The following is a 26,875-nucleotide window of genomic DNA, read 5'->3' as shown; positions in this document are numbered from 1 at the left end:
AAAGTAAAAATATATAACTTTATAAACACATGTGTTCGTATCCATTGAGTAAGGATCCTTACACTGACTTGATTTCAATAAATGACTGTTTACCAGGAATCTTCTCCATACTTGATTTGTCCTTGCTTATAGACACTGTCTTTTGACTTTCTCTTGTGATGAAGTAGAAAAGTAAAATACTGATTATCCAGGGGAAAATTGTCATGCAAAGAATGGCATTACCTAGTGCAATGTAGTTTGAAGTAGAATCAGGGAGTTGCTTGTTTGAGTTATATCCGAAGATAGAAACAGCAAGGTCTCCAACAAACCTAGTTCCAAAGAATGCTGCTCCAATCCCTTCGAATGTGGATGATAAAGCAAAAACTGTTGCTCTATGTTGAGGTAGGATGACTTCGCAGAGGATGGGCCTGCAGGCACCAATCCCAGGCCATCCTGCGAATAGTCCAATAATGAAGGAGATTATGGAGTATACAATTATCTTGGATTGTTCAGACTCAAAGTGGGAAACTGTGCTAGGGACTCTTGCAATTAGACAGTATATGAATATAGATCTGAAAATTAGCGAAAGTTGAGCCATGAATATCCTCCCTTTTGAAGGAGAGAAATTATAAAATACATCGCTAACGAAACCAACTATAGGTGATACAAACATGGCAGCAATCCAACTAATTGAAACAATAAACGAAGCACTAAGTTGAGAAAGTCCTGTTGATTGGAGCCACATTGGAATAAAGTTCAAAGCACTTCTGGGGATTGCATTGACCATTCCCAGGAAAAAAAGTGAAATCACAGTTTTTGACTTGAAAACATAGCCTAAACTTTTGATGGATGAGATTCCATTAAATCTTATGGATAAGTGTATATTGCTTTGCTGAAAGTCTTTATTACTGTTGGAAATAAAGATTCTTAATAAAGTGAAGAGAATTATCCCCGACAAACTTGAAAGAAGAAAAGGAAACATCCAGAATCCAAAATGTTTAGAGGTTTCAATTTTATATTTGTTGCCAACAAACCCCGTGAATAATAAGGCACATTGCCTTCCAATTGTCTGGAAAAACATGAGCTTTCCAAAGTACTTTCCTCTTCCACCGTCCAAAATCTTATCTGAGGCAATCTTTTGTGACAATGGACCAAGTACTGCGGAAAATAATCCCCAAAAACACATGGAAAAGAAGAACTGGTTTATCGTATGCGAAAAACATATCAGAAATGAAGAAATTGTTATTGAAATGATTGAGAATTTCATTATTTCAACAGGGTCTGAGTGGTCTATTATCATCCCCCAAAATGGTGAGGCAATAGTAAACATTAGCTTCTGTAAGAAGGCTGCTGTACCAATTGTGACAGGATCCATTGACAGAAGATTCTCGAAAAGTGAATAATTTGCAGGAAACAGCTGCTCCATGTATCCTTGGATACATCCGTAGAATAGAATATAATGACCGATTGTTAGGTTTTGTGTCTTCCTAATTAGAAGCGGCTTTTGCTTTATTTGAATATCATTTCTGATTAAAGTATCATTTTCGGAGCTCGAGAAATCTTCAAAGCTATCGTTAATCTCAATGTAAATCTTCTCTACATTTCTGGTTGTGAATTGATTTGGCTCATTTACAGGGCTATTCATATTAATTCTTAGAAAGCATCTTAGCCTTGGTAAATTTAGAGAGAAAATCTTAAAAGATTGTCAAGTTTAAAGTCACCTAAAGGCTATTAGTCTAAGGATATTCATACAATTTTGAGTTGATTTCACTCAAGACTGGAAAAGATATTATCACAACTTCCAACCCAATTTTGACTGGTCACTTTGTACCAGTGCAATTAAAATCCGGCGGGAACTTTGTTGGCAAGAGTTCACAAACGGAAATTTTTAAAGAATTTATGCAAATATAAAGAAAAAAAAGTAATATTCGGAAGGTCAAATTAAAGTTGTAGTAAAGTATGTCCGATAAGGGGATGAAGGATTTACTGGAGACAAAACCAAAATCAAGGTTTTATTGCTGGAAATCTGGTCTACGGAAAAGAAGATGCGAAAATGAGGAGGAAGAAAATTGATCTTGAGAGTCAAAAATAACTTTCTCTGCCAATTTTTTGTACGTAATATTTATGTAATATATCCAAACAATGCTAGATGGATAAAAAGATTAATAGATGCAAGTCTCGACTTTGGCGCCATCTATTAATTTCTATTACTGGATCTAATGAGGAGTAGAATTTTTTTTTTCCCAGTGCAACAAAGGCAGATAAGTAGGAGAGTGAAAGTGAGAGAGTGAGAGCAATAATAATTCCTTGTTTTTCAAGGTAGTATAAAAATATTGGACACTTTTGCTTGATCATAAACAAGGGTTTATAAGAGGAGAAGTGAATTATTGAAGGATATATATATTCAAAGAAGAGTTGTCTTTAGTAAATTATATATTAAAGCTTTCAGAAATAAATAATGAGAAGTTTTTTGATTTTAGTGGTTGAGTTGGCATTGATAGGAGGATGTTTCGGGACTGGATATTTATCTAGAAGTGGCAACATTGCAAGAAATATGATCAGGAGCCAGGTTCTTGAATCCGCAAGAACTCCACAGGTTATCCATGCTGCTAAGGTTCCGGGTAGAGTTATGAAGAATCCAGATATTGCGGCTCAGATGAAGCTCGCTGAGGAGCAAAAAAAGATGTTTGATGCTAAAGTGACATCAAACCCTCCTTCATTACCCAGGCTAGATCGTGCCAACTTTAACAATCTTTTGTTTGCCCCATCCGACTTGAACTTAGCTGGAGTTGAGGAGGCATGGGATGAGAGGGTACATCAGGTAGTTGTTCAGACTGATGGAGAAGTTTCAACAAAAGTTAAGGGCAGACTTAGATTACAATTTTTGAAAAAGAGAGGTTTTTCAGCGAGAGAAGGTTCTTTAGAGGAGATTCATGCATTGAGAATTAGCCCAAACTATCATCCAGAGAAATATATGTTGAATTATCCGGGCGGTAAGCTTTCCATTCCAACTCACGATGAGAAGGGAAGACCATTACCAGATGATCATATTAAGGCTTTGATGGCAAGAGCCACTCAATTTGATGCTCAGACAATGCTTGGTCCTTACCCATCCACATTCTCTGAGTTGGAGAGCGTAAGATTATCAGCAGGAGTTCCGGGAGCTTCCCCAGCTTTCACCTCACATCTTTCAGGGTTTGGTGGTCCTTCAATGATGGGTCTGTCTGGAGCCAAGGGAGGATATGCTGGTGCTGGTGGAAAGATTTCATTAAACGTTTACGGTCCAATGGGACCAATGGGTACTCAAATGGGTCCAATGGGTATTCCAATGGGAGGTCCGATGAGAGGTCCAATGGGTGGTCCAATGGGTCCAATGGGTTCGATGGGTCCAATGGGTCCGATGGGTCCGATGGGTCCGATGGGTCCGATGGGTCCGATGGGTCAGATGGGTCAGATGGGTCCAATGGGACCAATGGGTACTCCAATTGGTTCAATGGAAGGGTATATTCATGATAAAGCTGTTTCTGGGGTAGGTCCGATTGGAACCATGAAATCTGGGTTGTATATGCCAGGAAGTCACTCAAAAGTAAGGCAATACTTGGATGAGAGCAATCCAAAGAACCCATTCCTAGTTGTTTGGGACTCAGCGAAGCTTTCTGCCTCGTTACAGGCACCAGCTGACATGAATCCAGTTCATGAACGTTTCAGAAAAGTTAAGAGCGGAGGACATCAAATGTGGATCAGCTCCAAGTCAAGGAATGCATTAGAGGTTCAGGGAAGGGCCTTGGACTTAGCATCAAGAGGTTACCGTGTTTTTATTACTCCACCTATTACAATGATTTCAACCCCAGAGCATCCAGGTTTGGGAGGACTTTTCCAAACTAGCAGTGGGGGTTCTTCTATTGAGGGTAAATTGTTAGTCGAAAAGACAGCCGGTTTTTGGCCAATTAGCGCTATTAGATTTGCAGGTGGAGATTTAGTCGTTCAGGCTATTGGATGGCAGGGGTCCAGAATGTTACCACCTATGTTGGCTGAGAGTATCCGCACTTTACAAAGGTTCAGGCCACAAAGAGTTATCATCCGTGACACTGCAGATACATATTGGCACTTGATTGGCCCATACAAGGCCTCCAAGATTCCAGGTTACGTCTTGCCAGAGAAAGTATCTTCCGGAATCCCAAGCTTCCCTACTCACCCTGTTGAGTCTGGAAAGGGTCCATACGAAAAAGCAAGCCGTTTCAGAAGACACGTTCCAACTGATGCACCGTTGTGGGGTAGATCTGCTACTGCAACTGGCCCAGTATTAATGCAGCGTACTGATAGACATGGTGCTAGTGAGTTAGGAAGAGTACTCCCAGTCAAACCGAGTGGTTTGTTCAGAGACACTAACGAATGTTTGGCACTCCAGCAGTACGGAAGAGAGCCATACAAGTTTGGATTACTTTCTACTATGGGATCTGGAAAACTGTATGATATGGCAGTTCGTGCTGCATCCAAATTAAGAGAAAGAGGAAGGTTTACTTTTGTCGAAGATACTTGTTTGGGATTAAGAATCTTAATTACCATGTATGACGAAATGAGAAATGATGTTCAATGTGCCTCCGTTTTGAGAGCTACTGCTGCTTTGAGAAATGAGGCAGGGCTAGACGAGTTCATTAGAAAAGAAATATGTTCAGGCATTTTCAAGATGCCATCTTTACCAGCAGTTGACTTAAGACCTTTAAATTTAGCATTAATGAATCCAACAGAGGTTGCTGCTCATTATAACTTGAGATCCTTCCCCAAGGTTGCTCCATACACCTCAAGGCTATTTGGAGCTGCTATTCATAAGTCTGAGGCTCTTCAGGAGGCCATTTCAGCATCTTCTCTCGCAAAGGGAGTTGATTCCAAGATTTATCGAGATGTTTGTTCTGAAGTCTCTTACACTTTACAAGAGCTAAATCCATTCGAGAACTCCTCTGCTCAACAGTGTGCTGAGTCAATCAAGGCCGTTTTTGGTCTTCATGTACAGGAGTGGGAAGAGGTTGCAGATAATGTCTTGATAGATATTTGCTCTAAATCTGGTTACAAATTATTGCCTTCAAGTGACTTGTCAACCACAAAGATCTATGGATTTGGCGAGATTAGAAATATCTTCTTCTTGGAAAAAGATCACGCCGTTCATAGACCATATGTACTCGAGGATTCAGTGATATTCGAATCCAAAGTTAAAGCACACAGTGCTTGGTGTAAAAGTACCACTCCAGAAGGTAAATGCATTGCTACTGATTTGGCAAAGAGGTGCGATGGATTATCAGTTCCTTTGGTTAATCGCTCTCAATTGTTTGCATACTTCTCTGAGCAAATCCTCAACAAGATGGTCAAGGGATCAACCATTCCAATCCATACAAACACTATTTGTGGAATTTTCTCAGCAGTTGCATCATTTTCTGATGATGAACAAACCATATCAGATATTCTATCCAAAAGATTAGGTTCAGTATTCCCTGTATTCGCTGATAACCAAGCTTTAACTACATGGAGAGGCTTCTTGGCACATGAAAGAAAGATTTTGAGGATCAAGAACTTGACTTCAATTTACCAATTATATTCAAAACCAATGAAATACTTAAGTGCTTCAGACCAATCATTAGTTGCAGAGTATGAGACTGAGGCAGATTACAAGTCAAAGACTGATTCAGAGAGCAAGTCAAAAACTTCCAGCACACAAAAGGACGAAGAAAGCTTTTCTGATTCAACTGTTGCTACTGAAGGTTACGAAGGGTCTGAAGAGGAACAAGAATAAATAAGTGCCATATATCATTTAGATAAGAATCTTCTATCATTTACCAGTAACTTTAGACAGATTGCTAAAGTATAATGCAAAGTAGCCGGAAGCTCCTTATTTGATACTTGTATCAATTTAAATCAGCTAAGGAATATGGATAAGGCTACCCGGGATACTCCTCTATTTATCAATTTCAATAATCTTCATATATCTCTTATACTAAAAGGGATGGTGGTATAATTACCCCGTTAATAACAGGAAATCTATTTCAGCCTTATTTTAGAATCCTAATAATTTCCAAAATTGAGTCTTGTTTCCATTTTCTCCCTTGAAAAAATTACGTATATCTAATCTATGTGAGTTTAAATAAGCGCAAACTGATGGCGTGTTTTTTAAGCTAATCAAAACGAGTAAAGGACAGTCTTTGTGATTTAAAGAAAAAGCTTAGTAGTTTCTAGTCCTAAAATCATCTCGGAGGATACTCTGGCTACCAGCGTTGTGTACCTCCTTACTTAGCCTTTCCTTGGTTTGCAACGGCCTCCATCTTAGCCTTGAGTTCTTCTTCGCTAATCAAGTAGTATTTCTTTGTTACCTTAAACTCATCATCTAGTTCCAATACAAGTGGGCATGCTGTTGGAATGTTGACCTCAAGGATCTGCTCTGGAGTCATTCCTTCCAACAAGTAGAGAAGAGCTCTAAGTGAATTTCCGTGAGCAGAGACTAAGACAGACTTTCCTGACATAATTGAAGGAGCAATCACGTCCTCAAAGTACGGTTTAACTCTTTCAACTGTATCCTTCAAACATTCAGTTGTTGGTAAGCATGACGGACAGATGCCCTTATAGATCAACTCATTTCCTGGCCATCTTGCATCAGACTTCTCAAGCACTGGAGGAGGAACGTCAAAGCTTCTTCTCCAAATCTTGACCTGGTCCTCTCCAAACTTGGAGGCAGTTTCAGATTTGTTGAGCCCTTGCAAAGCTCCATAGTGCCTTTCATTCAATCTCCAGTGGTTAATGATTGGACAATTAATGTTACCCAGTTCTTTTAAGACTGTCCACGTAGTCATAATTGCTCTCTTTAAGACCGAAGTATAAACAACATCAAACTTGAAGCCTTTCTCCAGGAGCATTTTTCCTGCCTCAATGGCTTCGCTTACTCCTTGCTCGCTCAAACTAACATCCGTCCAACCAGTAAATCTATTTTCTTTGTTCCACTCACTTTCACCATGACGAATCAAAGTTAGCTTGTAAGTCATTTTGTCTTGTTATCAAATTTCACCTAAAACTATGCTTGAAAAAAAGATTCAAAATTACTTAAACAAATCGAAAGAAGAGAAAATGCTTAGATATAATTAGATTAATTCCACATACCCCTTAATCCCCACTCGGGAATTAACGGAATTATATATCTAATCAGAAATAACATGTTGGAAAGGGCGCCAAAAATCGTGTATTGAATTATTAATATTGGGTTTAAAAATGAGAAATTGAATGCGAAAAAAGTTGAGAAGAAAAATTAATATTTAAGGATGAGATATGTAGAAATGGATAGTTTTAGACGCTCTAGGTTACAATTATTATTTCTTGTTTAACAGTTCATTCCTTTCTCTTATGTTTAGGAGTTGATTAGTGTAGAACGTACTATTGATATTCTAATTTTAATGATGCTAGAATGGGGTTTTGAAAATGGAATATTGTTTTTGTAGTAGAATGAGAAAATTTTTAGCTTGTTTAATTTAATTTTTTTTTTCGAAACTAATTGGTAGCGCGACAGTTATATATTCTCTTTGGCATAACCAGACGTTACTCAACAAGAAAGTTACCAGTAGGGAAAAAAATTTCATGAGTAATAATGATAATTTAAGCATTCAAGTATGTGAGGACGGGGACGTATTGGGTGATATTTTGGTTGCTCTGGAGAATGACAAAATTGCAAGTTCCGTCAGCAATAGGAGAGTGGTAGATACAAACAAGGGAGGCAAATATGTCTATAGAAGCGCACCTTATTTGAGCAATCCATTTTTCCACGAGTTGATGAGAGGTAGGGAGAATAAACTAAGTGATCTTGACCGAGAAATACCAACTCATTTATTGGCAAGAATTGCACAGAAAAGAGAATCAGCACCAGAGCTATGGAAGAAACTATGGGCAGAGAAAAGGATTTCGGACGTAATAAAAAATTGTGGTGAAGAGATTCCAACAATGGAGAAGATTTTTGTCTCTTGTGTTGTGGGGGAAGAAACTACCATAGTTTCACCGGAACAATATTCTTCAGTTTCGGATTGGTCGTATTATATTTGGTGGTTGTTTTCAAGACGACCCGAGATTTCAAAGATTTCTCCAAAGCTCCCCGGACATGTGGTTACAGCGGTAGCATCTATGGAGTGGAGGCTTTTACCCAAAGTTAGGCCAGACATTTTGAATGTGTTTATCTCAAGGGTAAATACATACAAGTCCTCAAACCCACCTCCAAAGACAAATGACAAGAGCATCACTCAAAGAGATTATTTCAGGAAATTGATGAAAGAGTTGAGGTCTGGACTTGAAAACAACTTTAGTGAATGGCTATTGCCCTTTCTTAGATCAAAGAAGATCCAGATTGAGGGTTTTGGGCAAAATTCAGCAAAGCCAGGTAACTCCAATTCAATAAAGGGATCTGAGCTGATCAAAGAGTCAATGCCAGTCGAGAGAATTCCCAAAGTAATTTGTCGTGATATCGATAGGTCTCTTGCAAAAAGGAAAGGTCACGCAAATTTGGCCCCTACTCATTTATTTCCACATTTTAATTCCTCAGATTGTTGTCTGCAGAACCAAATATATCAGAACGTTTTCATAGAAGAATATTCGAATTTGGCTTGGTCACTGTTAAGTACACTACCAAAGATTGATATTAAGGTCGGAGTTCGAGTACAGTTTGTATACAATCCACAAGAATCAAAAGATGAGCTGTACTGGTTAAATGGAGAAATTGAGTCAATTTCTGCTGAAACTGGAGAAATAATTCTAAAATCAAGTTCCTCAACTGAAAGAAGTACTCCAGTTTCTATCTCAACTTCTTTCCTGAACTTCCTCCCTCCTTCAATCCCCACTTTTGAAGTTAGGAAAGATTGGTGGAGACTTGTTCCTCCAGAATCAACGACTAGTGACTTTTCTAAGGGTTCAATAGTTGTTTATAAGTCTAGTGGCTCAGAAATGAAGCTCCTAGACGGAGTTTTAGTTGAGGTTTGCAGCAATAACACCAATAAAATTAAAGTTAAGAGACTATTTGACGGAAAGTGTGAAGAAATTAACCCTGATGCTATTTCGAACCGTATCCCGTATGATATCCATCCATTTGATGGAAATTATGACACAGAAAGTCTGCTCTCCTCATGGACTTGGTGTATTCCGAGACCTTTGCAAGGAGAGAATTTCAAAGGGTCAAAGGGAAAGCTATTGCTATGGTTTGTTTCAGGGGAAATTAACATGATAAGCGATGAACCACTTCTATGCGTATCTATTCAACCAGATATTCCGTTCAACCACGGTTACATCTGGGGGCCACTACCTATTACGTGCTTTATTGATGTCAAAACTCCAAATGGAGGGAACATAGAACAAGGCTACAACTTCCAAGACATAGATTCTATTTTAGACACACCTCTGAGTTTGCTAATTTAGAGTAGATGGAATTCGTAGAGGAATATAATTTTGTTTAAAATTAAAATCACGATTATTATTATTATTATTTTTTAAAGTAACAATTACTTTCTACTAACGTGTGATTCTTTTTGAGATTCTGCTCTATTTTTTAATTTGCTTTGAATATAATTTAAGGAAAGTTCCCGCCTAAACTTGAAAATTAATTGTAAATAGAAATTGTCTAGAAAAGAGTATCAATAACGTGCAAAATTGGTGTGTATATTTAAGTATTCCAGAAAATCAGTAATGTGAAGTAAATTCTGCTGGAGAGTCCCACTAGATTACTTGGTCACAGCAAATACCATAAGATTACATATTTATTAAAGTTTTTAAAAATGAATTTTAATACAAATATGGTCCCTCTTCCCATTGCGGATTGTAGTATGTATTCATCTACATTGCTTAATGAAAATGGGGAGTTTAGTCCTGAAAAGTTGCGGAATGAACTTCTAAGGGCAAATGAGGCCATATTATCATTAGGACAGCAGAGGCGTGAGAGCAAGCAGATTAAGAGTCGGTTTGGTGAGAAACCTCCAGATTTTGATGAAAGTGTGAGAAAAGGGTCAAGTTCTTTAGCTTCTGGCGGCTTTGCAGATCAAATTGTTGACGAAACGTCCCCTTATGAGGACGATTATGACCCGTTCTCAGATCCAGTATCTATAGGCGATCAAGTAAGTGGGAGCCCTGTTGGTCAGTTTTTCTCCACAAGTAGGTTTACAAACTCTAAGTACTCCCGCGAGCTAGATTCTACTGAAGCTATTAATTCAGGTAAATTACAAACTTCAAATGCGGTGCTACCTGATGATACCCATTTAGCAAGCACTGTACCAAAGGATTATTTGGCACAAAATAAGTTGGTTGCAATCCTTGATCTAGATAATACGCTTCTTCATGCCTATAATTCAACCAAAATTGGTTGTAACATTAACTTAGAGGACTTTATTAGTTCTTCTGGCGACCCAGAAATGTATAAGTTTGTTTTACCACAGGATTTGAATACACCTTATTATTTAAAACTGAGGCCTGGTGTAAGAGAATTCCTGAATACTATTTCTCCCTATTATATCATGGGAATATGTACGAATGCAACCAGAGAATATGCTGATGTTATTAGAGCAGTCTTAGATCCTCAGAGGGATAAGTTCGGTGATAGAATTGTTGCTCGAGAAAGTGTTGATGGACGCGATACACAAAAGGACTTTAGAAAGATTTGTGTTGATGTTGATACACGTGCTATTGTATTGCTGGATGACCGTTCAGACGTTTGGGATAGCTCCTTAGAGAGTCAAGTTGTTAAGGCTCAAACTTATGAATACTTTGAGCAACGAAAAGACGCCTTGAAGTCCCACTATCCTCCCTTATCTTCTGGAACAAATTCAATTTCAGCGAATTCAAGTGCTCCTGGCGACATTCTATCTGCAGCATTGTCCTCATTATCCAATGCCAGTGGAGGAAACAGTATTGCAGACTACGACCGTCACTTGGACTACCTAATTAGAGTTTTTAAGGAACTTCACACAAGATTTTTTCAAAACCCTGAAACTGCGTGTGTGGGAGAGATTTTAAAGAAGATGAGAAGTGAAATACTTGAAAACTGTGTAATTTGTTTTACTGGATTCTTGAAGGCTGATGAAAAGCCTATTGTTAAAGGCCTCCCCTCTAATTGGGGTGATTCCCAAGCTGACGCTGAATCCGCAGCTATTAGATTAGGTGCCTGTATTGAGGAAAATTTGGAACCTCTAGCTACGCATCTAGTTGTTCAAAAAACAAATACCGCCAAGTTCCACCAGGCAAAGAATAATCCAAATGTTAAAATTGTTCATACACTCTGGTTATGGGCATGTGATGGACAATGGCAACATGTCTCAGAGGATCTTTTTGAAGGAGAGTTGCTATCCGATAAGTTCAACCAGTCAACAGTTTTAAGGCCCTGGAATGTGCACTGGGAGATCCTTGCTCAAAAAGAGGGGAAAACTGGGATTCATTCTTTAAAGTTTAGACTTACGTCAGACCCTGGTTCAAACACTAATATAAAGGAGTACCAGCATCCTGCTGCATGGAGGCAGAGCTGTGGAGCTCGTATTTGGTCTCCACGTGAAGTAGTTACTCTGGTATTTACTTAATAGTGAAGAAATATAGAATATAGATATAATTAGTTTGTTTTTTTTTCTTAATCTAATAACTCAATTTCTGTTTGATGTTTCTTTACTCTCAATAATTACCGCAAAACCAAGGCCAAATGGACACGCCAATGCAAAACTAAGCAAAAGTACAAATATGAATGCAGAGAGGATTTTAACAAGGATAGCAAGAGGAGGACTATTTTTAGGTGCGATCAGCACAATCCCAATGTCATTCATGTTTAATGTAGATGGGGGTGAGAAAGCTGTAATGTTCAATAGGTTTGGAGGGGGGGTCTCACCCAAGGCAATTTCAGAAGGAACCCATTTCTTTCTCCCTTGGTTCCAGGTACCTTTTATATATGATGTTAGAGTTAAGCCGAAGGTAATTAACACCACAACTGGTACTAAAGACCTACAGATGGTTAACCTTTCTCTTAGACTCTTATTTAAGCCAAGTACCGAGTTCCTTCCAAGGCTACATCAGAATTTGGGTCCAGACTACGATGAAAGGGTACTCCCCTCAGTAGGAAATGAAATCCTTAAGGCTGTGGTTGCTAAGTATGACGCTGAAAGCCTCCTCACTCAAAGAGAAAAGGTGAGCAGAGAGATTAGGGAGTCAATCATGCAAAGGACAAGGCAATTTGACATTATTATGGAGGATGTGGCAATTACACACTTAACTTATGGAAAGGAATTTGAGAAGGCAATTGAGGAGAAGCAGGTTGCACAACAGGATGCTGAGAGAGTCAAGTTTGTGGTGCAAAGGGCCGAGTATGAGAAACAAGCTGCGATCATCAGAGCTTCTGGAGAGGCCCAAGCAGCAGAGATGATTTCAAAAGCTGTATCTGATTCAGGATGGGGGATTGTAGATTTAAGGAGGTTGGATGGAGCCAAGGACATTGTTGAGAATCTTAGCAAGTCCGACAGGGTGACTTTAATCCAAGGAGGCCAACAAAACTTACATTTCAAAGTCTAAATATGTGAGTTTTTGTAGAAGGACAATTGGGGATTTTTGCTAGATAGGGAGACTCAAATTCTATAATACATAATGAAATCGGTTTTGGTAAATTCAATGATCCATTCTTGAAATTAAAGCTTGTTTCGGCGGTAAAATGCGGCCATTGCAAGTACCTCACAATAGTAAAAATGAATTAGATTGCTTTAATTCTAGTTTTCCAAGTTTTGCCATAATCTTTGAGAAAGAGGCTGAACAGAGCAAATGGAGAATCAGACCGACTATGGATATTACCACTGTGGACATTTGGAGGGGTCTACTCTATACCCTGGGGCCGGTGGTGTAGGTCAACCTCAAAGATTTGGGAACAGTCATAAAATCGCTCCTCCGAGAGGCGGAACTTCGGTATGTTTTGGTTTTGGAGGCTCTGTGGTCCTCTGTAATCAAAATAACTCGTCACGGATTTTGAGTATATGTAAGGCCTTGAGGGAAAGGGTTTCCACTCTGGACTTAAAGGCTAGCATTAGACACGAGGCAAAAACTAGGGCAGGGCGGAATCAGCTTTCTCAGGACGAGAAGTCAAGAATAGATGCATTTCTAAACTCTGAGAAGGCCAAGATGATCTCTCTCCAAGGATCTCGAGACTATTTGCGAAATTTTCGAAGAAACTGTCTTTTTGAGCTTCTCTCGTTGAGTGCGAGCCGCGGGTATATAGTTAGTAGTCCTTCAGACTATGATACAATATTTGCTGGAATTAGGTCTTTTCCAGAGCTTGGGGTCTGGAGGTGTTTCTGCGAGGCAAATGGCAAAGCTATGGAGTTTGTCTCATTTCGATCTTTGCTGGGCCTATTTTGTGGGACTTTCGGAGTTTCCAGAACCTTGGAGATGCATAGGCACGGAGTAGAGCCCATGAGTACTTTAAAGCTGGAAATTTCTTGGAGCGATAGGTTTGCTCTTAGTGGGTTTTCTGGTGAGAGGGAGCTGAGTAACTGTTACCTCGACTATATAAATTCCTGCAAAGAAGAATTTCATACGAACAGCACCCACTCTGGGTTAAAGTGTAAGTGCTTTGAGGGAATTCTGGAGGCACTTTACCTTAGCATTGCTCAGAAAGCGGAACATTTTGAGGTCAGCAATAGAGTGCTTGAGCTATGGCCTCACTATGTGTATTCCGTAGTCTCTAGTCTCGGAGCCTCCCATCCGGGGTCCAGAAACCTTTTGATGTCCATTTCTAATGGACTACTATCGGACATTACGAATCAAAAGTCCGGCCTGACACATAATGAAAAGGTTTTTGGTTGGCAGTTTTGCTCACTGATTTTGGGAGAGTACAGAGAAATCCCGACTGGTCTGAATTTCTCCAATTTGGAGACTTACATCACCTGCATGGATATTGTGGCTCTGTTTCTTCACATGGCAAGTAGAGACGGTTCCGGTATAATTTTAAGCCAAGATTCAGTACTAAGCAGGTACTCGTCGTCTCTTTACTTTACAGAGCTTGGCTATTTTGAGAGGTCAGAATTTTACATTGAATGTATTTCTCCCCATTTATTAAAGGGAGCTGGCTCTCTGAGAAGTAATATAAGTAAAGAATGTGAGTTTTTAAAGATTCGAATCCAGGAGCGGAACATGAACTTAAGTAGAAGCGCTAACATGGGAAGCAGCAAGGCTCAAGAATTCGCGGCTGGTAGCTTTTCGACAGAAAATCAAGTTCCAGCCGGAACAAAGAATTCGTCTTGGATAGTTGGCTGGATCTCAGATAACATTAAAAAGGCCATTGGTACAGAAGAAGAACGTTGGCCCGGAGTTGAAAACACGTTCTATTTCGACAAAGAAATCAACCAATGGTGTCAAAGGGGGCCAGACGGCAGAAGGATTACTAACGAACCACCCAAAGCTGATGGGACTGGTCTTTTGGCTGTTGGGGGGGAGGGTAGTAGAGGGTTGCAGCCTCCACTGCCACCTCCTCCACCACCTTCCCAAAGAACAGCATCAAACACGGCAGGAGCCTGCACGAACGGAGGAGTTAGGTCTAGATACGTAGATGTTTTTCAAAGCAAAAAATAATGCTCTAGAGTAAAACTAGTTGAATTAGAGTACAAGTATATAAGTTTTGCCAAGTTCTGATTAGAGAATCTATTTGAAAATAAGTTACATTTGCTTTCCTGCTTTAATGACCTCATCCACAAGCAGTAGCTGCTGTGCGAGGGTAGGGGCAATGCTAAGGATTTGCCTCTTTACACAATAGTTGTCCAAAACTCCCTCTGTAAGCGGATAAAACTCCTCTCCAGTGGTAAGGTCAATTCCCAGTGGTTGCTTAGAATCCTCAATCTTATCAAGGATGTTGAGAGTTGTTTCTTGCTGGTCAAGGCCCGCATTTTCGGCAAGAGTCTTCGGGATGGCCAAGAGGGCGTCCGCAAATATATCCAGGCCAAACTTTGCTTTTCCATTTGCAGATTTACGGACCTCCTTGAGAGCATTGTATGCTCTAAACTCGAAAGCTCCGGCTCCTGGTATCACGCAACCATCATCAATTACATTCTTAATAGCTCTGAGACCGTCTCTGATAGCATCCTTAACTTGAGCAATGCTGTGATCGTTTGGACCAGTTACCAAAACACAGCAGCTCTTACAGTCCTTGGGATCCTCAACAAAGGTAAACTTCTCGTCTCCAATGCTTCTCTCGTAAACGTGATTAGCCCATCCTAAGTCTTCAATTGAGAGATCTTCGACTGAATTCATAGCATTACCTCCACATGCCAAAGTTAGTCTCTCCATATTCCTTCTCTTTACGCGCCTCAGAGCTAGAATCCCCTCCTGAGCGAACATGCTGAGAGACGGTGGGTCTATACCCTTTTGGTTAAGCACCACAAAAGAGCTGTTTGGGTTTTGCTCACAGACTCTGCGCTTCAAATCTATAATGTTCTTGACCTTTTCATCAGTAAAGGCTCTCTCCGCCTCAACCAAACGCTCTCTCTGCTCAGCAGACGAATATTTGAAAGAGGAGGTGACTTCACTGTTCTCATATTCTAGTGAGACATTCAGAGTCAAGATGAAACAGTTTTTTAGCTCTTTTGGCATATCTGGATGTCTTGCTCCGTGGTCCATAACCATACCACGAACCAATTTAGTCTCTGAGGTAAGACCATGCTTCATTGGAAGAATCTCGATCATGTGCAGGTCCACTGGCAGATTGGAATCCTCATTGGTAATAATCTGAATAGCATCAGTCAAAATTTCGGCCAAACTTTCTGCCAAAGCGTTAGAGAGTTTTGTCTTTAAAGAAGTTCTTGCAATGCATCTTAAAGTCTCTCTATCTCCCTTTTCAACAGGAACTCTCATCTCATCCAATAATTTCATTAAAGCAGACCTCCCCAAGTCTATCCCCTCACACAAAAGCTGAGGATGGACAGACTCTGTAACGTAGCGTTCTGCTTGACGGAGCATTTCTCCGATAATAATAACAATAGAGGTTGTGCCATCTCCTGATATATCATCCTGAGCGGTTGCAGCTCTTGCAATCATTGAAGCTGTTGGATGCTGTATTTGCATCTCATTCAACAAGATACATCCATCCTTGGTAACCTTAATCTGGCCTCCCCCACCTACTAGCATCTTAAGAGTTCCCTTTGGGCCCAAGTTTGTTTTGATTACTTTCTGGAGACCTTTGGCTGCGTGACAATTAGCAGCAAAGGCAGCTGATTTTCTCAAAACATCTGCTTTTGGATTTAGTACTGATACTGATGACATTTTGTCTCAATCCCGTAATTATACTCTTCCCTATCAGGCCAATCTCAGTCAAGTAAGCCAAAATATGTATTCTAACAATATTTTGATAAAGTATAACTAATAATAAATAAGGGAATTTATTATTAATCAACTTATTTGTATCCCACAACAAGAAATTTTCTTTTTTTGATTTTTATTATATACGCCGGTATAGTGCCGGTATATAAATTCACAGTTCAAGTAATACGCGTCTCGCGGAAAAAAAAAATCAAGGAAAATTTCTGTTTGAAAAATGAGGAATCTGACAGTAACTAAAGCTGCATCTATAGTAATTGGACTTTCCTTACTATTTAATGCCCACCTATATGTGCTCAAAGGTATGTATTTTATCCACTCCCCCTCGACAAAATAATGTGATTTACCTAACTTGCTTACTTTAGGGAACAAATTAGGAGATTTTTTTCCCTCCTATCTTCACGAAAATATATATCTCAGGGTATTTGGGGGTCTTTTAACACTCTTTCAGACCTACGGTGTATTGCTGACTTCCCTGAAACCCATTTCAACTCAGAAAATTCACGACCCATCTGCTCCCCACCTAACTAAATGCTTTGATTTCTCGAAAATTTCCCTGTCACCTTTAGGATCAGGGAGAAACAGGTTCATCAAAAATCTTGAAGAATCAGAAACTTTTTCTTCGTATCTAAGGGACCCCCCAAAGTAGAATCCTAGCTACGAATAATTATATATATACCTGCTAGTGCAAGTCGTATTTTGATCCCTCTTTTGATAAGCATAGATAAAGGTCAGTAGATACTTGATTTCTAGTACATAGTCGTTAAATTCCTAACTATCTTAATAGATAAAAGATCTAGATGTGCTTAGTCAGCAGTCACTTCATGGATTTTGTCCTCCCATGATGATATTGTTGATAGGAATGAAAACTAACTTGACTGAGTAACCAATGAATCCCATCAGGAAGAAACCAACAGTACAGGCATATGCAACATTTCTAAACTCTAAATATTTAAGGATTAGCGAAAATTTTTGTTAATACTTGTGAAAAAAAATGGTTGGCTAATACGCTAAACTTACCTTTAGCATCAGGCTTCGTACAACGTCTCACAAGACGGATACTGTCCAAAGCAAACTCTTGAGCACTCTGAAATACATACCCGGCTGGATTTGATTTGTCCTGAAGAAAATCTGGAACTCCCATGTTTAAAAAAATCAATGCTTACAAATAATTCAGTGAATAAAAACTTCTAGCACTAATTATAGTGTTAGGGCTAGAGTCTGCCCACAAGACGAAATAGGCGGCATAATCCTTGAATTATTAAATTAGTTCGTGCATAGAAAAAATAAATAATTAGTAAATAGTGTGAAAATGGTTAGAAAAAGAGACAAATGATATAGAAATATACAATAGATATTATTGCTTGCAGTAGCTAGTTATATAGTATAGGGTTTGTTGCTATCAAAGGAAAATATTTTAAACATATTGAATTGAGTTTATGTGTCACAATTTCTCTTTTGGACACTATTTTTCTTCCTGATTAATTGGAATTTTGCTTACTAGTTTCAGAATCTGAAAAATATCTTGTTCTGAAAACCTTTTTTCGCAGTTAGGGATAATACAATGCAACTCTACCTGTTTCTTTGGTCTAATATCAATAATTTGCATGACCTCCTGCTGTGATAAATCGTATTTTGAATAAAGAGTCTCAGCCAAAGAAAAGAATTCGTTTTGGGGTATTAAATGAACAGAGTGGAATGCTTCCAAATACCATTTCAGACTTTTTTTGAAGAATACGAGAGATGGCGTTTCAAACTCTTTATCTATTTCATCATAATCAGTGTTAGAAATCGCCTCGTAGACCTCAGAAGAGCTTAATGGAACCCAAGTTGCCAATTTAGGCTTCATCAATTCAATACTCAAATATTGCAAAATTCTTCACGTAAGTTATTAGTTAATTTGCGTTCCCGCGTAAGAAGATACTCAAAAATCAAAAAAAAGAAAAATAACTACATTTATTATCTTTACCACAAAACTCAGTCATAATCACACTTAAGTGCATGCAATCATTTCCTAGTTAGCAGGATCATTTACTACGGGTTAACCCCCTACAAACCTTACAAGCACCGTGCGCTTCTTTCTAACCATTCTCATTTAAGGACTTCATATAGGTAGAGACACTCACAAAGTCCTGTTTCACATAGATAAAGAGCACATCCATATACATATAAACCCATAAATTTATTTGACACTATCTATTTTTTCTCTTCTCCTCCCCTCTTTTACTCCCTCTTAAATTTCATTACAAGTAATAAACCAATTTGCGCGCCAATATAATAGACGGACGGCTTTAATATAACTTATTATTTGTTAAGATTATCAGTGGTAGATTTCGCGAACTTGGTGTTAATATACAGTTAGTGCAGGATCAGCGAGTTTTAGTCTGTCAGTTATAAGGTGGTGATAGTATGATCAATTTATTGGAGGACCCACACGTTAAATCGTGTGATGAGATTCTTCGTCATTATAATGTAGATTGTGATGTAGGTCTTTCAAATGGACAAGTAGAACAATATACTCAATTGTTTGGAAAAAACTCATTGGAGGAGCCTGAAAAGACATCTTACTGGGCATTGATCTTGGCTCAGTTTGATGATTTGCTCGTTAGGATCTTGCTGGGTGCTGCTCTGATGTCGTTCTTCTTCGCATTAATTGGTGATAACGCTTATGAAGAGGGGATTTCAGCGTTTATTGAGCCAATTGTGATACTCTTTATCCTAGTTCTTAACGCATTTGTTGGAGTTTGGCAGGAGTCGAATGCAGAAAGCGCTTTGGAAGCTTTAAAGAAGCTTCAACCAAAGCTTGCAGAGGTGCTGAGGTGCGGTATTTGGAGTGAAATTACAGCTGAGGATCTTGTACCGGGAGATATAGTTAGAGTTAGAGTTGGTGATCGTGTTCCTGCTGATCTCCGTGTCATTAAGCTTTTGACTTCTTCTTTAAGGGTTGAGCAGAGCCAGCTTACTGGAGAGTCTACAGGAGTATTGAAGGATTCTAACTCTCTGGATATATCAAAGAGGAATATTGAAATCCAGTCAAAAACTAACATCTTGTACTCTTCAACTACCATAGTTCATGGATCCTGCATTGCATGCGTTGTCTCAACAGGAATGCAAACTGAAATTGGAGCGATTCAATCTGCCGTTCAAAAGGCTTCCGAAAATACTGAAGACACTCCTTTAGGAAAGAAAATTGATGAATTTGGAAAGATTTTGAGTAAGGTTATTGCAGTAATTTGCCTCATTGTTTGGGTTATTAACTTCAGAAATTTTCAAGATCCTGCTCATGGATCTACAATCAATGGTGCAATTTACTACTTAAAGATTGCAGTAGCTTTGGCTGTTGCCGCTATTCCAGAGGGACTTCCAGCCGTAATTACCACATGCCTAGCCCTTGGAACTAGAAAGATGGCTCAGAGAAATGCGATTGTAAGGCGTCTTCCATCTGTTGAGACATTGGGTTGCACAACTGTTATATGTAGTGATAAAACTGGAACTCTTACCACTTCAGAAATGTGTTGTGTACAGTTTTTTGTCCCAAGAAGTTTTATCGCAATTGACAAATATACTGTTGAGGGCCATTCATATACTCCGATTGGAGCTGTTTGGATGAGTGACGGTATTAAGACACCTAAAGAATTTGAGAACATCACGGCGGAAGACGTCAACCTACAGTGGATGGCAAAGTGTTTGGCTCTATGTAACACTTCCCAGCTCAATCTTGTAGAAGATAAATTCAAGATCCAAGGTGAGCCCACGGAAGGTGCTTTAAGAGTTTTGGTTGAGAAGCTTGGATGCCCAGATATTAAACTAAACCAAAAATACCAAAATAAGGAAGGATCAAGAACGTCAAAAACCTCAAGTATTTTTAACGACTACTGGTGTACCGGTGTAAATCTAATAACAACATTAGAGTTCCATAGGGACCGAAAGTCTATGAGTGTTTTGTGCAGAGATACTGGCGATGTTAATGTCCAATTGGTTACCCATAGAAGCTCTGGAGAAACTGATACATATGATAATTCAAATGTTTTATATGTTAAGGGTGCTCCTGAGGGTATTCTTGATAGATGCAGCTCCTTCATGATGCCTGATGGTACTATTGAGCCAATCACTGATTCATTCAAGTCTATGGTTTTAGATCAGGTTGTTAATATGGCAGATAATGTACTTAGAACTCTGGCATGTGCAGTGAAAGTTGATAACCTCGGTGAATTAAGCACTTATAATGGCCAGCCTAAGTCTAAAGGAGCTACTCTTTTAAGCGACCCTTCTAATTTTGTCAATATTGAGAAAGATCTCTGCTTCATTGGTGTTATGGGAATTTACGACCCCCCAAGACCTGGAGTGAAGAATGCAATCCAAAGGTGTCAGAAAGCCGGAATCCGAGTTTTTATGATTACTGGAGATAATCGAAATACAGCTGAGGCAATTGCATCTTCCATTGGAATACTGAGAGGATCAAAAGAAGAGTGGGATATTTCAAATTTTATCAATGAAAGCAACAAACATTTCTCTAGCTCCTCTACGATCCCAAGCACTATCGGAGCATTCATGTTAGAGGAAAGTAGTATCTCCAATGGCCGTATGAATTCCGAAAAGAGAAATTTGCTTCGTACTGGTAGCGAGGTTCTCAAAGCTCAGTTTTCTAGGTACTGTTCACTAACAGGGAGGGAATTTGAAGATCTTTCCGAAGCAGATAAGCTTAAGGTATTAAAAGAGTCTTACGGAGTTGTTTTCAGCAGAACAGAGCCACGCCACAAGCAGGTTATTGTTCGACTTTTAAGTGAGCTAGGTGAAATCACTGCAATGACAGGAGATGGTGTAAACGATGCTCCAGCGTTAAAGCAAGCAGATATCGGTATTTCGATGGGAATTACTGGAACTGATGTTGCAAAAGAAGCTAGTGATATGGTTCTGGCTGACGACAATTTCGAGACTATCGTTGCTGCAGTTGAGCAGGGAAGATCCATATATATGAATATGAAGGCATTCATTAGGTATCTGATCTCATCAAACATTGGAGAAGTTGCATCCATTTTTCTGACAGCTGCTTTAGGAATTCCAGAAGGCCTTGCCCCGGTACAGCTTCTCTGGGTTAACTTAGTGACAGACGGACTTCCTGCAACAGCTTTAGGATTTAACCCTCCAGATCCACGCGTTATGAGAAGACCTCCAAGACGAAAGGATGATAATTTGATTTCAGCGTGGGTGTTTATTCGCTTTTTGATTATTGGGCTTTATGTAGGAATAGCAACAGTTGGGATCTTTGTTTGGTGGTACATTTGGGGAATAGATCCCTCAGATGGAAATACCCTAGTTAGCTTCTCACAGCTCAGCAATTGGGCAAAGTGTAACACTTGGATAGGTTTTTCAAGTAATCCTGTATTTGGATCCACAACTTCAGAGCCATGTACTTATTTCTCTATAGGTAAGAAGAAAGCCAGCACCCTTTCGTTAACAGTTTTGGTAGTCATAGAAATGCTGAACGCTTTGAACGCACTGAGTGAAGACAATTCTCTGCTCCAAGTACCTCCGTGGGCCAATCCCCTTCTTCTCATTGCGATTTTGATTTCAATATTCGTCCATCTAGTAATTCTCTACGTACCTCCTATTTCAGTCATATTCAATGTTGTTCCACTCACTATGATTGATTGGGCAGCAGTACTAATTTGCTCTTTGCCAGTTATTTTGATAGATGAAGTTCTCAAGGCGTTTTCAAGAGGATATAACCAAATTGTGGACTTCCCAGAACAGACAAACTCCGGAAGTTCCAAGGATACCGGAAAAAAGGCCAATTGATGCTTTTGGGGGATTGCAAATGTACTTAATGAATCTATTTGTTGCTGTTTTGAAATGTTCAGAAAAGATTCTGATGCAAACTGTTGTATGTATACAAAGAACAGTGACTATTCAATACAAACTTTCTACGAGCCCCAAATTAATGTAGGTTCCACCCACATGAGACCCTCATCATCAAATAGCAATGGAAAAAGCTCTCAATACTACGCTCTAGAGTGTTTGTAACAAAGATTTCATCGAATTTGTGGTCCTCCAAATCCTAGTCGTACAAAAAAGAAAATTATAGTCTAGTATTATCTCTAACTTCTCTGCTAAATTATTTTGATTCTAGCTATAGAAATCCTCTCATGATATTCTCCTTTGCAGATGCAAATGCCTGGTTAAATGCTGTGTTTTCCAAGGCTTCACTTCCCTGCATCTGGGCTCTTTGGCAAACCGCCCCGGCTTCAGTCTCAAACAAGATCCCACTGCTATCAGTTACTTCATCCAGGATTAAGTGTACAGTGTCAAGAGACTCAAACAGGCCTTTTTTAGATAATTGGCCTCTAAAAAAATACGAGTCACAATTTTAATGTTAATTGCATTTCACTTGTGAATTTTGAATGTTAAACTTACGGAATTACTATAGATAAAGAGTTATATATACAATTTATTACATCGAAGAGTATGAGCTCGTTTTCTGAAGGAGAAGAAACAATATATATTGAGAAATCACCGACCAATCTGACCAAGCACAGCATTTCTCCAACGAATAATGCTTCTGCCTCGGTCTTTCCAGAGAGCTTCTGTCCCTTTGAGTGAAGCTGACACTCGAACTGCCTTTGAGCAACGTAATCTGTCAGTCCTATGCTTTCCAAGTTTCCGTAGTACCTTGACGCTATTCTGTTCCCATCAGTATCCATTAAAATACACCCTACAATTGAATCAAACATTTTTCAGAACTTATTCTTGGCCCACATTATTTATATTCTCAGCCTATGGCGGCAGTATTTTGGCGCCCTGATTTGAAACCAAACTAGAATTCAATACTTTTAATTTAATAAGAATTGAATAGTGAGCTTTAAGTGGGAACATCTTGATCCTAAAAAACTACTAGCGAGGTTAATTTGGCTATATCTCAATTAATTCGAAGAGAAATAAAGGTGTGACGTTATTTATATGTGATGATGTGTGGTTTTAGTTAGACTTAGGGGATTAGTTACATAAAAATTAAACGAAGAAATTACTGCTATCACTCTGTAAGCAATCTATAATTTGAACCCTTCAAGCCTCTGTAAGTTTTTCTCTTTCCTGTTTTGTTTTAATTTACAACTTGGATTCATTCGTTTAATTTAATTAATTTATGTGGCGCTAGACATAACATATTGCAAGCAAAAAAAATAACACAAAAAGAGGAATAATTCCGAAGACTAAATCTAAATACTAAAAATTTGGGATATTTCAGAAGAATTAGTCCCAATTTTGAACCGCAACTGCTTACATGACAGTAAGATCGATGAGTAGATTATTCTGTTTATGAGTTTCTATCTCCAAAATGAAAATACGGGAGTGGATGAGGAACTGGGGATTTCATGGACAGTTCATTTAGAGCCACCTGAAGAAATTGAAGATATTGTTAACCAGTCAAACTTCAGGAGACTTGAAGATCCTGTTTCTCAGACAAATATTATATTTACAAATACCTTTGCAGCCGAGCCCTGTGAAGGATCTACCCACAACAATAACCCAGAATATCAAGTAATTACAGAGAATGGTGAGGCCAATAATAGAATAATGCTCGCGATTACAGTTAATATACTTATAATGGTCGCCGTATTTGGCCTATTCACCACAATTCTTGTTCAATTGGTCAGGGATTGGGGGAACAAATGCGATAAACAGCTGAAAACTTGGTGTATTGTTTGGTTATCTCGTTTTTTGTTAACCTCAGTTATTAGATCAATGACAATAATCATCTCAAAAGTATACCAGACTCCTTCACCTTTTATACTGGTTTTCGTTGTCAATGCTTTACATATATTTGGTATTGCATGGTGGTTTTATGGAATTAATTTAATTTATTCAAATCCACCAGAATTAACGTGTAGAAAGAATTATTCTATCGCATTATTCTTGTTCTGGTTCCAGTTTGTACAAATTTTTGTACCTATTTTACTCCCAATCATACTATGTGTACTTATCCTTTATATTCTACACAGAAATGGAATTCAAACAGAAAAGAAAAATGTCCCTGAGGAACTATTGTGCAAAATTCAGGCTGTTCCTTTCATTGAACATATTAAAAACTTAAACAACAGTGCTCACGTCACAATTTTCGATGAAAACCAGACGATAATTGAAACACAATCATATCCAGGTAGTCAATCTGAAACACAACTAAACGTCAAACAAGATGACAGCCCCCCAAGTTTTAATAAAGAAAAGAGCATCACAATTAGCAAATCCTGTCCAATCTGTGTGCAGGAGATTGAAGATGATGCAACCATCAGAGTCCTTCCATGTGATTCCAGACATATCTTTCACTTAGAGTGCATTGACGGATGGTTTAAACAGAATTGTGTTTGTCCGATTTGTAGGTCAGATATAGTTCAAATACTAAACGAAACTCAAGCTAAGTGACTTTTAATCAGTTGTTAATATTGTTGCTATTTTTGCTATTTTCCCCAAATTTCTGTACGGTTATTAGGAATTACATTTAGTACTATTTTATATTATTTCTAATTATTCAACTGGCCTTTCTCTAGTATTGGCTAGATTTCATCTTTCAAAAAATTTAAGTTCCCCACTGTAGGCGCCACCTTTTCCAAGATTACTAATGCTAAACTATTTCATTTCGTAATATGCGTCCGAACCCTAATTACAACCCCTTAAATGGGAAATGCCTCCCATTTTCTTGCTTGTTTATTCTTCAGGCCCTAGTTGCCCTTGCAACTGTCACTTGGGTTATCGTGAATGTAATGTTTTTTGTGAATAACAACAATAACGCAAGCAAGGCATTCAACGAAAAACTATTTAAGGAATCCTATGGGTGGGAGATCGTGGATATTGGTCGTAAATTTGAACATGAAGTACCCGGAAGTGAATTTCAGGAAAGAAAATTGATCAGCCAGGATTTTGAACCACAGGAGTATCCCAACTCATACCCTTGGAAGATGCACGGGGATTTGGGATTTTTTCCAAACGGCGAGAAGGCGTGGACTCCATCTCCACCTCCTCCGAAAGACCTTAATATTGCTGTTGCACTTTCTCAAGGAGGTGGATTTAACTTGAATCTGTCAGATTCCCTTCCATTAGACAGGAATGTCTCGGATTACCGTGATTTACAATGCAAATTAATGAACTATGATATCAGCAAAATGGACAAGATTTCAGTAATCATAGTCTTCTATAACGAACCGTTTTCAACGCTGATGAGATCCGTGCACTCGGTCCTAAATAGGACTCCGCCATCTCTTTTGGATGAAATCATTCTTGTGGATGATGGTAGTAGTAGTGAGCATATCAAGGTGGGAGGAAATAATCTACTTGTTAACTACATAACCACCCTACCAAAGGTTCGTTTGATTAGAAATGCAAAGAGATCCGGAATTGTTGGTGCCCGTCTTGCAGGAATTAATGCATGCAGATCCCCAATCTTTGTTATTTTGGACAGTCACATTGAAGTGCAACCTGTTTGGGCAGAGCCAATAATTAAAAGAATTCAGGAAGACCCAAGGAGAATTGTAATGCCTCAAATTGATTCCATTGATAGTGAGACATTTGAATTTGTCAATGGTGGGATTGGGTGTACTCTCGGATTCTTATGGAAATTGATTGAACATGCTTTCCCTCAGCAAATCTCTCCAGATCCCAGGAGAAGATATGCAAAAAGCTACGACTACGTTTCTTCCCCTACCATGGCTGGAGGTTTGCTTGCTGCGAATGTGGCATTTTTCAAGCAGATTGGGTCGTACGACCCTCAATTTGAGTATTGGGGGACTGAGAATCTCGAGCTTTCATTCAGAGTTTGGATGTGCGGTGGTTTCATTGAATGTGCACCCTGTAGCAGAGTTTTCCACGTATTCAGGAAAGGTGGAGTTGGCTATTCTTCTCCTTCCCATGCTGTTCTAAAGAATAAACTACGTACACTTTATTTATGGATGGACGAGTTCGGAGATTTGGCTTGGAGAGTTATGGGAAGGCCTAGAGTTGACACTGGTCCTTTGGATGAGAGAATCAAACTCAGAGAAAGGTTGCACTGCAACTCGTTTAAGTGGTTCTTAGAAAACGTTAATCCTGAGGCTGAGGTTAAGTCAATCGATGACGTTCCATATATAGGAAATATAAAGAATGTTGGTTCTAATCTATGTATTGATACTGATGGATTTAATAATCCCGGTGGGAAGGTTAAGCTTTGGACTTGCCATACCGGTGAGACTCAAAGTTTTATGTACTTTAGAACTTCAAAGCACTGGATGGTTACAATTAATGATGAGTCGTGTATAACTGAGAAATTTAAGCTGGACTGGTGTAATGAGCACTCCTATCACTGGGATGTGGAGATAGTATCCAATAAACCTCTTATAGCTTTGATTAAGCGTAGTAACTCATGTATCACAGCCGTCGAAAACCAGCTTAAGCTCACACCTTGTGAGACGGGTAATAAATTCCAACACTGGGAAATTGAATCCTATGATTTAAGTAAGAGAGTCCTTCCTTCTCCAGAAAATCTCCTCAGGAAGAAAGGATTTAGAGGTACAAGTGAGTTTAACTAGTTTAGGATTAT

General features: G+C 38.9%; 14 protein-coding genes across 14 annotated transcripts; 8 read left to right on the top strand and 6 right to left on the bottom strand.

The window, feature by feature from the left end:
• Nucleotides 1–58: 58 nt before the first annotated feature.
• Nucleotides 59–1,624, bottom strand: ELE39_001326 (transporter; the record flags this gene model as incomplete). The annotated part of the gene is made up of 1 exon (XM_067344365.1): nt 59–1,624. The coding sequence occupies one exon, from the start codon at nt 1,622–1,624 to the stop codon at nt 59–61; it is 1,566 nt and encodes a 521-aa protein (XP_067200403.1).
• An 813-nt stretch (nt 1,625–2,437) lies between these two features.
• Nucleotides 2,438–5,764, top strand: ELE39_001325 (signal peptide protein; the record flags this gene model as incomplete). The annotated part of the gene is made up of 1 exon (XM_067344364.1): nt 2,438–5,764. One exon carries the CDS (start codon nt 2,438–2,440, stop codon nt 5,762–5,764), a length of 3,327 nt encoding a protein of 1,108 aa, XP_067200402.1.
• Nucleotides 5,765–6,254: 490 nt separating this feature from the next.
• On the bottom strand, nt 6,255–7,004 carry ELE39_001324 (glycolytic phosphoglycerate mutase; the record flags this gene model as incomplete). The annotated part of the gene is made up of 1 exon (XM_067344363.1): nt 6,255–7,004. One exon carries the CDS (start codon nt 7,002–7,004, stop codon nt 6,255–6,257), a length of 750 nt encoding a protein of 249 aa, XP_067200401.1.
• A 586-nt stretch (nt 7,005–7,590) lies between these two features.
• Nucleotides 7,591–9,408, top strand: ELE39_001323 (uncharacterized protein; the record flags this gene model as incomplete). The annotated part of the gene is made up of 1 exon (XM_067344362.1): nt 7,591–9,408. One exon carries the CDS (start codon nt 7,591–7,593, stop codon nt 9,406–9,408), a length of 1,818 nt encoding a protein of 605 aa, XP_067200400.1.
• A 356-nt stretch (nt 9,409–9,764) lies between these two features.
• Nucleotides 9,765–11,552, top strand: ELE39_001322 (RNA pol II carboxy terminal domain phosphatase of the HAD superfamily with a BRCT domain at the C-terminus; the record flags this gene model as incomplete). Its single annotated transcript, XM_067344361.1, has 1 exon — nt 9,765–11,552. One exon carries the CDS (start codon nt 9,765–9,767, stop codon nt 11,550–11,552), a length of 1,788 nt encoding a protein of 595 aa, XP_067200399.1.
• A 154-nt stretch (nt 11,553–11,706) lies between these two features.
• ELE39_001321 (prohibitin domain) lies at nt 11,707–12,528 on the top strand (the record flags this gene model as incomplete). The annotated part of the gene is made up of 1 exon (XM_067344360.1): nt 11,707–12,528. One exon carries the CDS (start codon nt 11,707–11,709, stop codon nt 12,526–12,528), a length of 822 nt encoding a protein of 273 aa, XP_067200398.1.
• A 243-nt stretch (nt 12,529–12,771) lies between these two features.
• Nucleotides 12,772–14,574, top strand: ELE39_001320 (uncharacterized protein; the record flags this gene model as incomplete). Its single annotated transcript, XM_067344359.1, has 1 exon — nt 12,772–14,574. The coding sequence occupies one exon, from the start codon at nt 12,772–12,774 to the stop codon at nt 14,572–14,574; it is 1,803 nt and encodes a 600-aa protein (XP_067200397.1).
• Nucleotides 14,575–14,658: 84 nt separating this feature from the next.
• ELE39_001319 (TCP-1 chaperonin) lies at nt 14,659–16,257 on the bottom strand (the record flags this gene model as incomplete). Its single annotated transcript, XM_067344358.1, has 1 exon — nt 14,659–16,257. One exon carries the CDS (start codon nt 16,255–16,257, stop codon nt 14,659–14,661), a length of 1,599 nt encoding a protein of 532 aa, XP_067200396.1.
• Nucleotides 16,258–16,812: 555 nt separating this feature from the next.
• On the bottom strand, nt 16,813–17,455 carry ELE39_001318 (Sec61-gamma subunit of translocation complex; the record flags this gene model as incomplete). Its single annotated transcript, XM_067344357.1, has 2 exons — nt 16,813–16,964; nt 17,332–17,455. 2 exons carry the CDS (start codon nt 17,453–17,455, stop codon nt 16,813–16,815), a joined length of 276 nt encoding a protein of 91 aa, XP_067200395.1.
• Nucleotides 17,456–17,776: 321 nt separating this feature from the next.
• ELE39_001316 (uncharacterized protein) lies at nt 17,777–18,160 on the bottom strand (the record flags this gene model as incomplete). The annotated part of the gene is made up of 1 exon (XM_067344355.1): nt 17,777–18,160. The coding sequence occupies one exon, from the start codon at nt 18,158–18,160 to the stop codon at nt 17,777–17,779; it is 384 nt and encodes a 127-aa protein (XP_067200393.1).
• Nucleotides 18,161–18,720: 560 nt separating this feature from the next.
• ELE39_001315 (cation-transporting P-type ATpase with 11 or more transmembrane domains) lies at nt 18,721–22,110 on the top strand (the record flags this gene model as incomplete). The annotated part of the gene is made up of 1 exon (XM_067344354.1): nt 18,721–22,110. The coding sequence occupies one exon, from the start codon at nt 18,721–18,723 to the stop codon at nt 22,108–22,110; it is 3,390 nt and encodes a 1,129-aa protein (XP_067200392.1).
• A 331-nt stretch (nt 22,111–22,441) lies between these two features.
• ELE39_001314 (clathrin adaptor complex small chain family) lies at nt 22,442–23,042 on the bottom strand (the record flags this gene model as incomplete). The annotated part of the gene is made up of 2 exons (XM_067344353.1): nt 22,442–22,655; nt 22,726–23,042. 2 exons carry the CDS (start codon nt 23,040–23,042, stop codon nt 22,442–22,444), a joined length of 531 nt encoding a protein of 176 aa, XP_067200391.1.
• Nucleotides 23,043–23,625: 583 nt separating this feature from the next.
• Nucleotides 23,626–24,729, top strand: ELE39_001313 (zinc finger protein; the record flags this gene model as incomplete). The annotated part of the gene is made up of 1 exon (XM_067344352.1): nt 23,626–24,729. One exon carries the CDS (start codon nt 23,626–23,628, stop codon nt 24,727–24,729), a length of 1,104 nt encoding a protein of 367 aa, XP_067200390.1.
• Nucleotides 24,730–24,950: 221 nt separating this feature from the next.
• Nucleotides 24,951–26,864, top strand: ELE39_001312 (extracellular with a signal peptide followed by family 2 glycosyltransferase and ricin domains; the record flags this gene model as incomplete). The annotated part of the gene is made up of 1 exon (XM_067344351.1): nt 24,951–26,864. The coding sequence occupies one exon, from the start codon at nt 24,951–24,953 to the stop codon at nt 26,862–26,864; it is 1,914 nt and encodes a 637-aa protein (XP_067200389.1).
• Between the last annotated feature and the right edge of the window lie 11 nt (nt 26,865–26,875).

This window comes from Cryptosporidium sp. chipmunk genotype I (genome assembly GCF_004936735.1).
Source record: "Cryptosporidium sp. chipmunk genotype I strain 37763 chromosome Unknown contig_17, whole genome shotgun sequence".
NCBI classification, from domain to species: domain Eukaryota; phylum Apicomplexa; class Conoidasida; order Eucoccidiorida; family Cryptosporidiidae; genus Cryptosporidium; species Cryptosporidium sp. chipmunk genotype I.
This window is presented reverse-complemented; position numbering and strand designations above follow the sequence as displayed.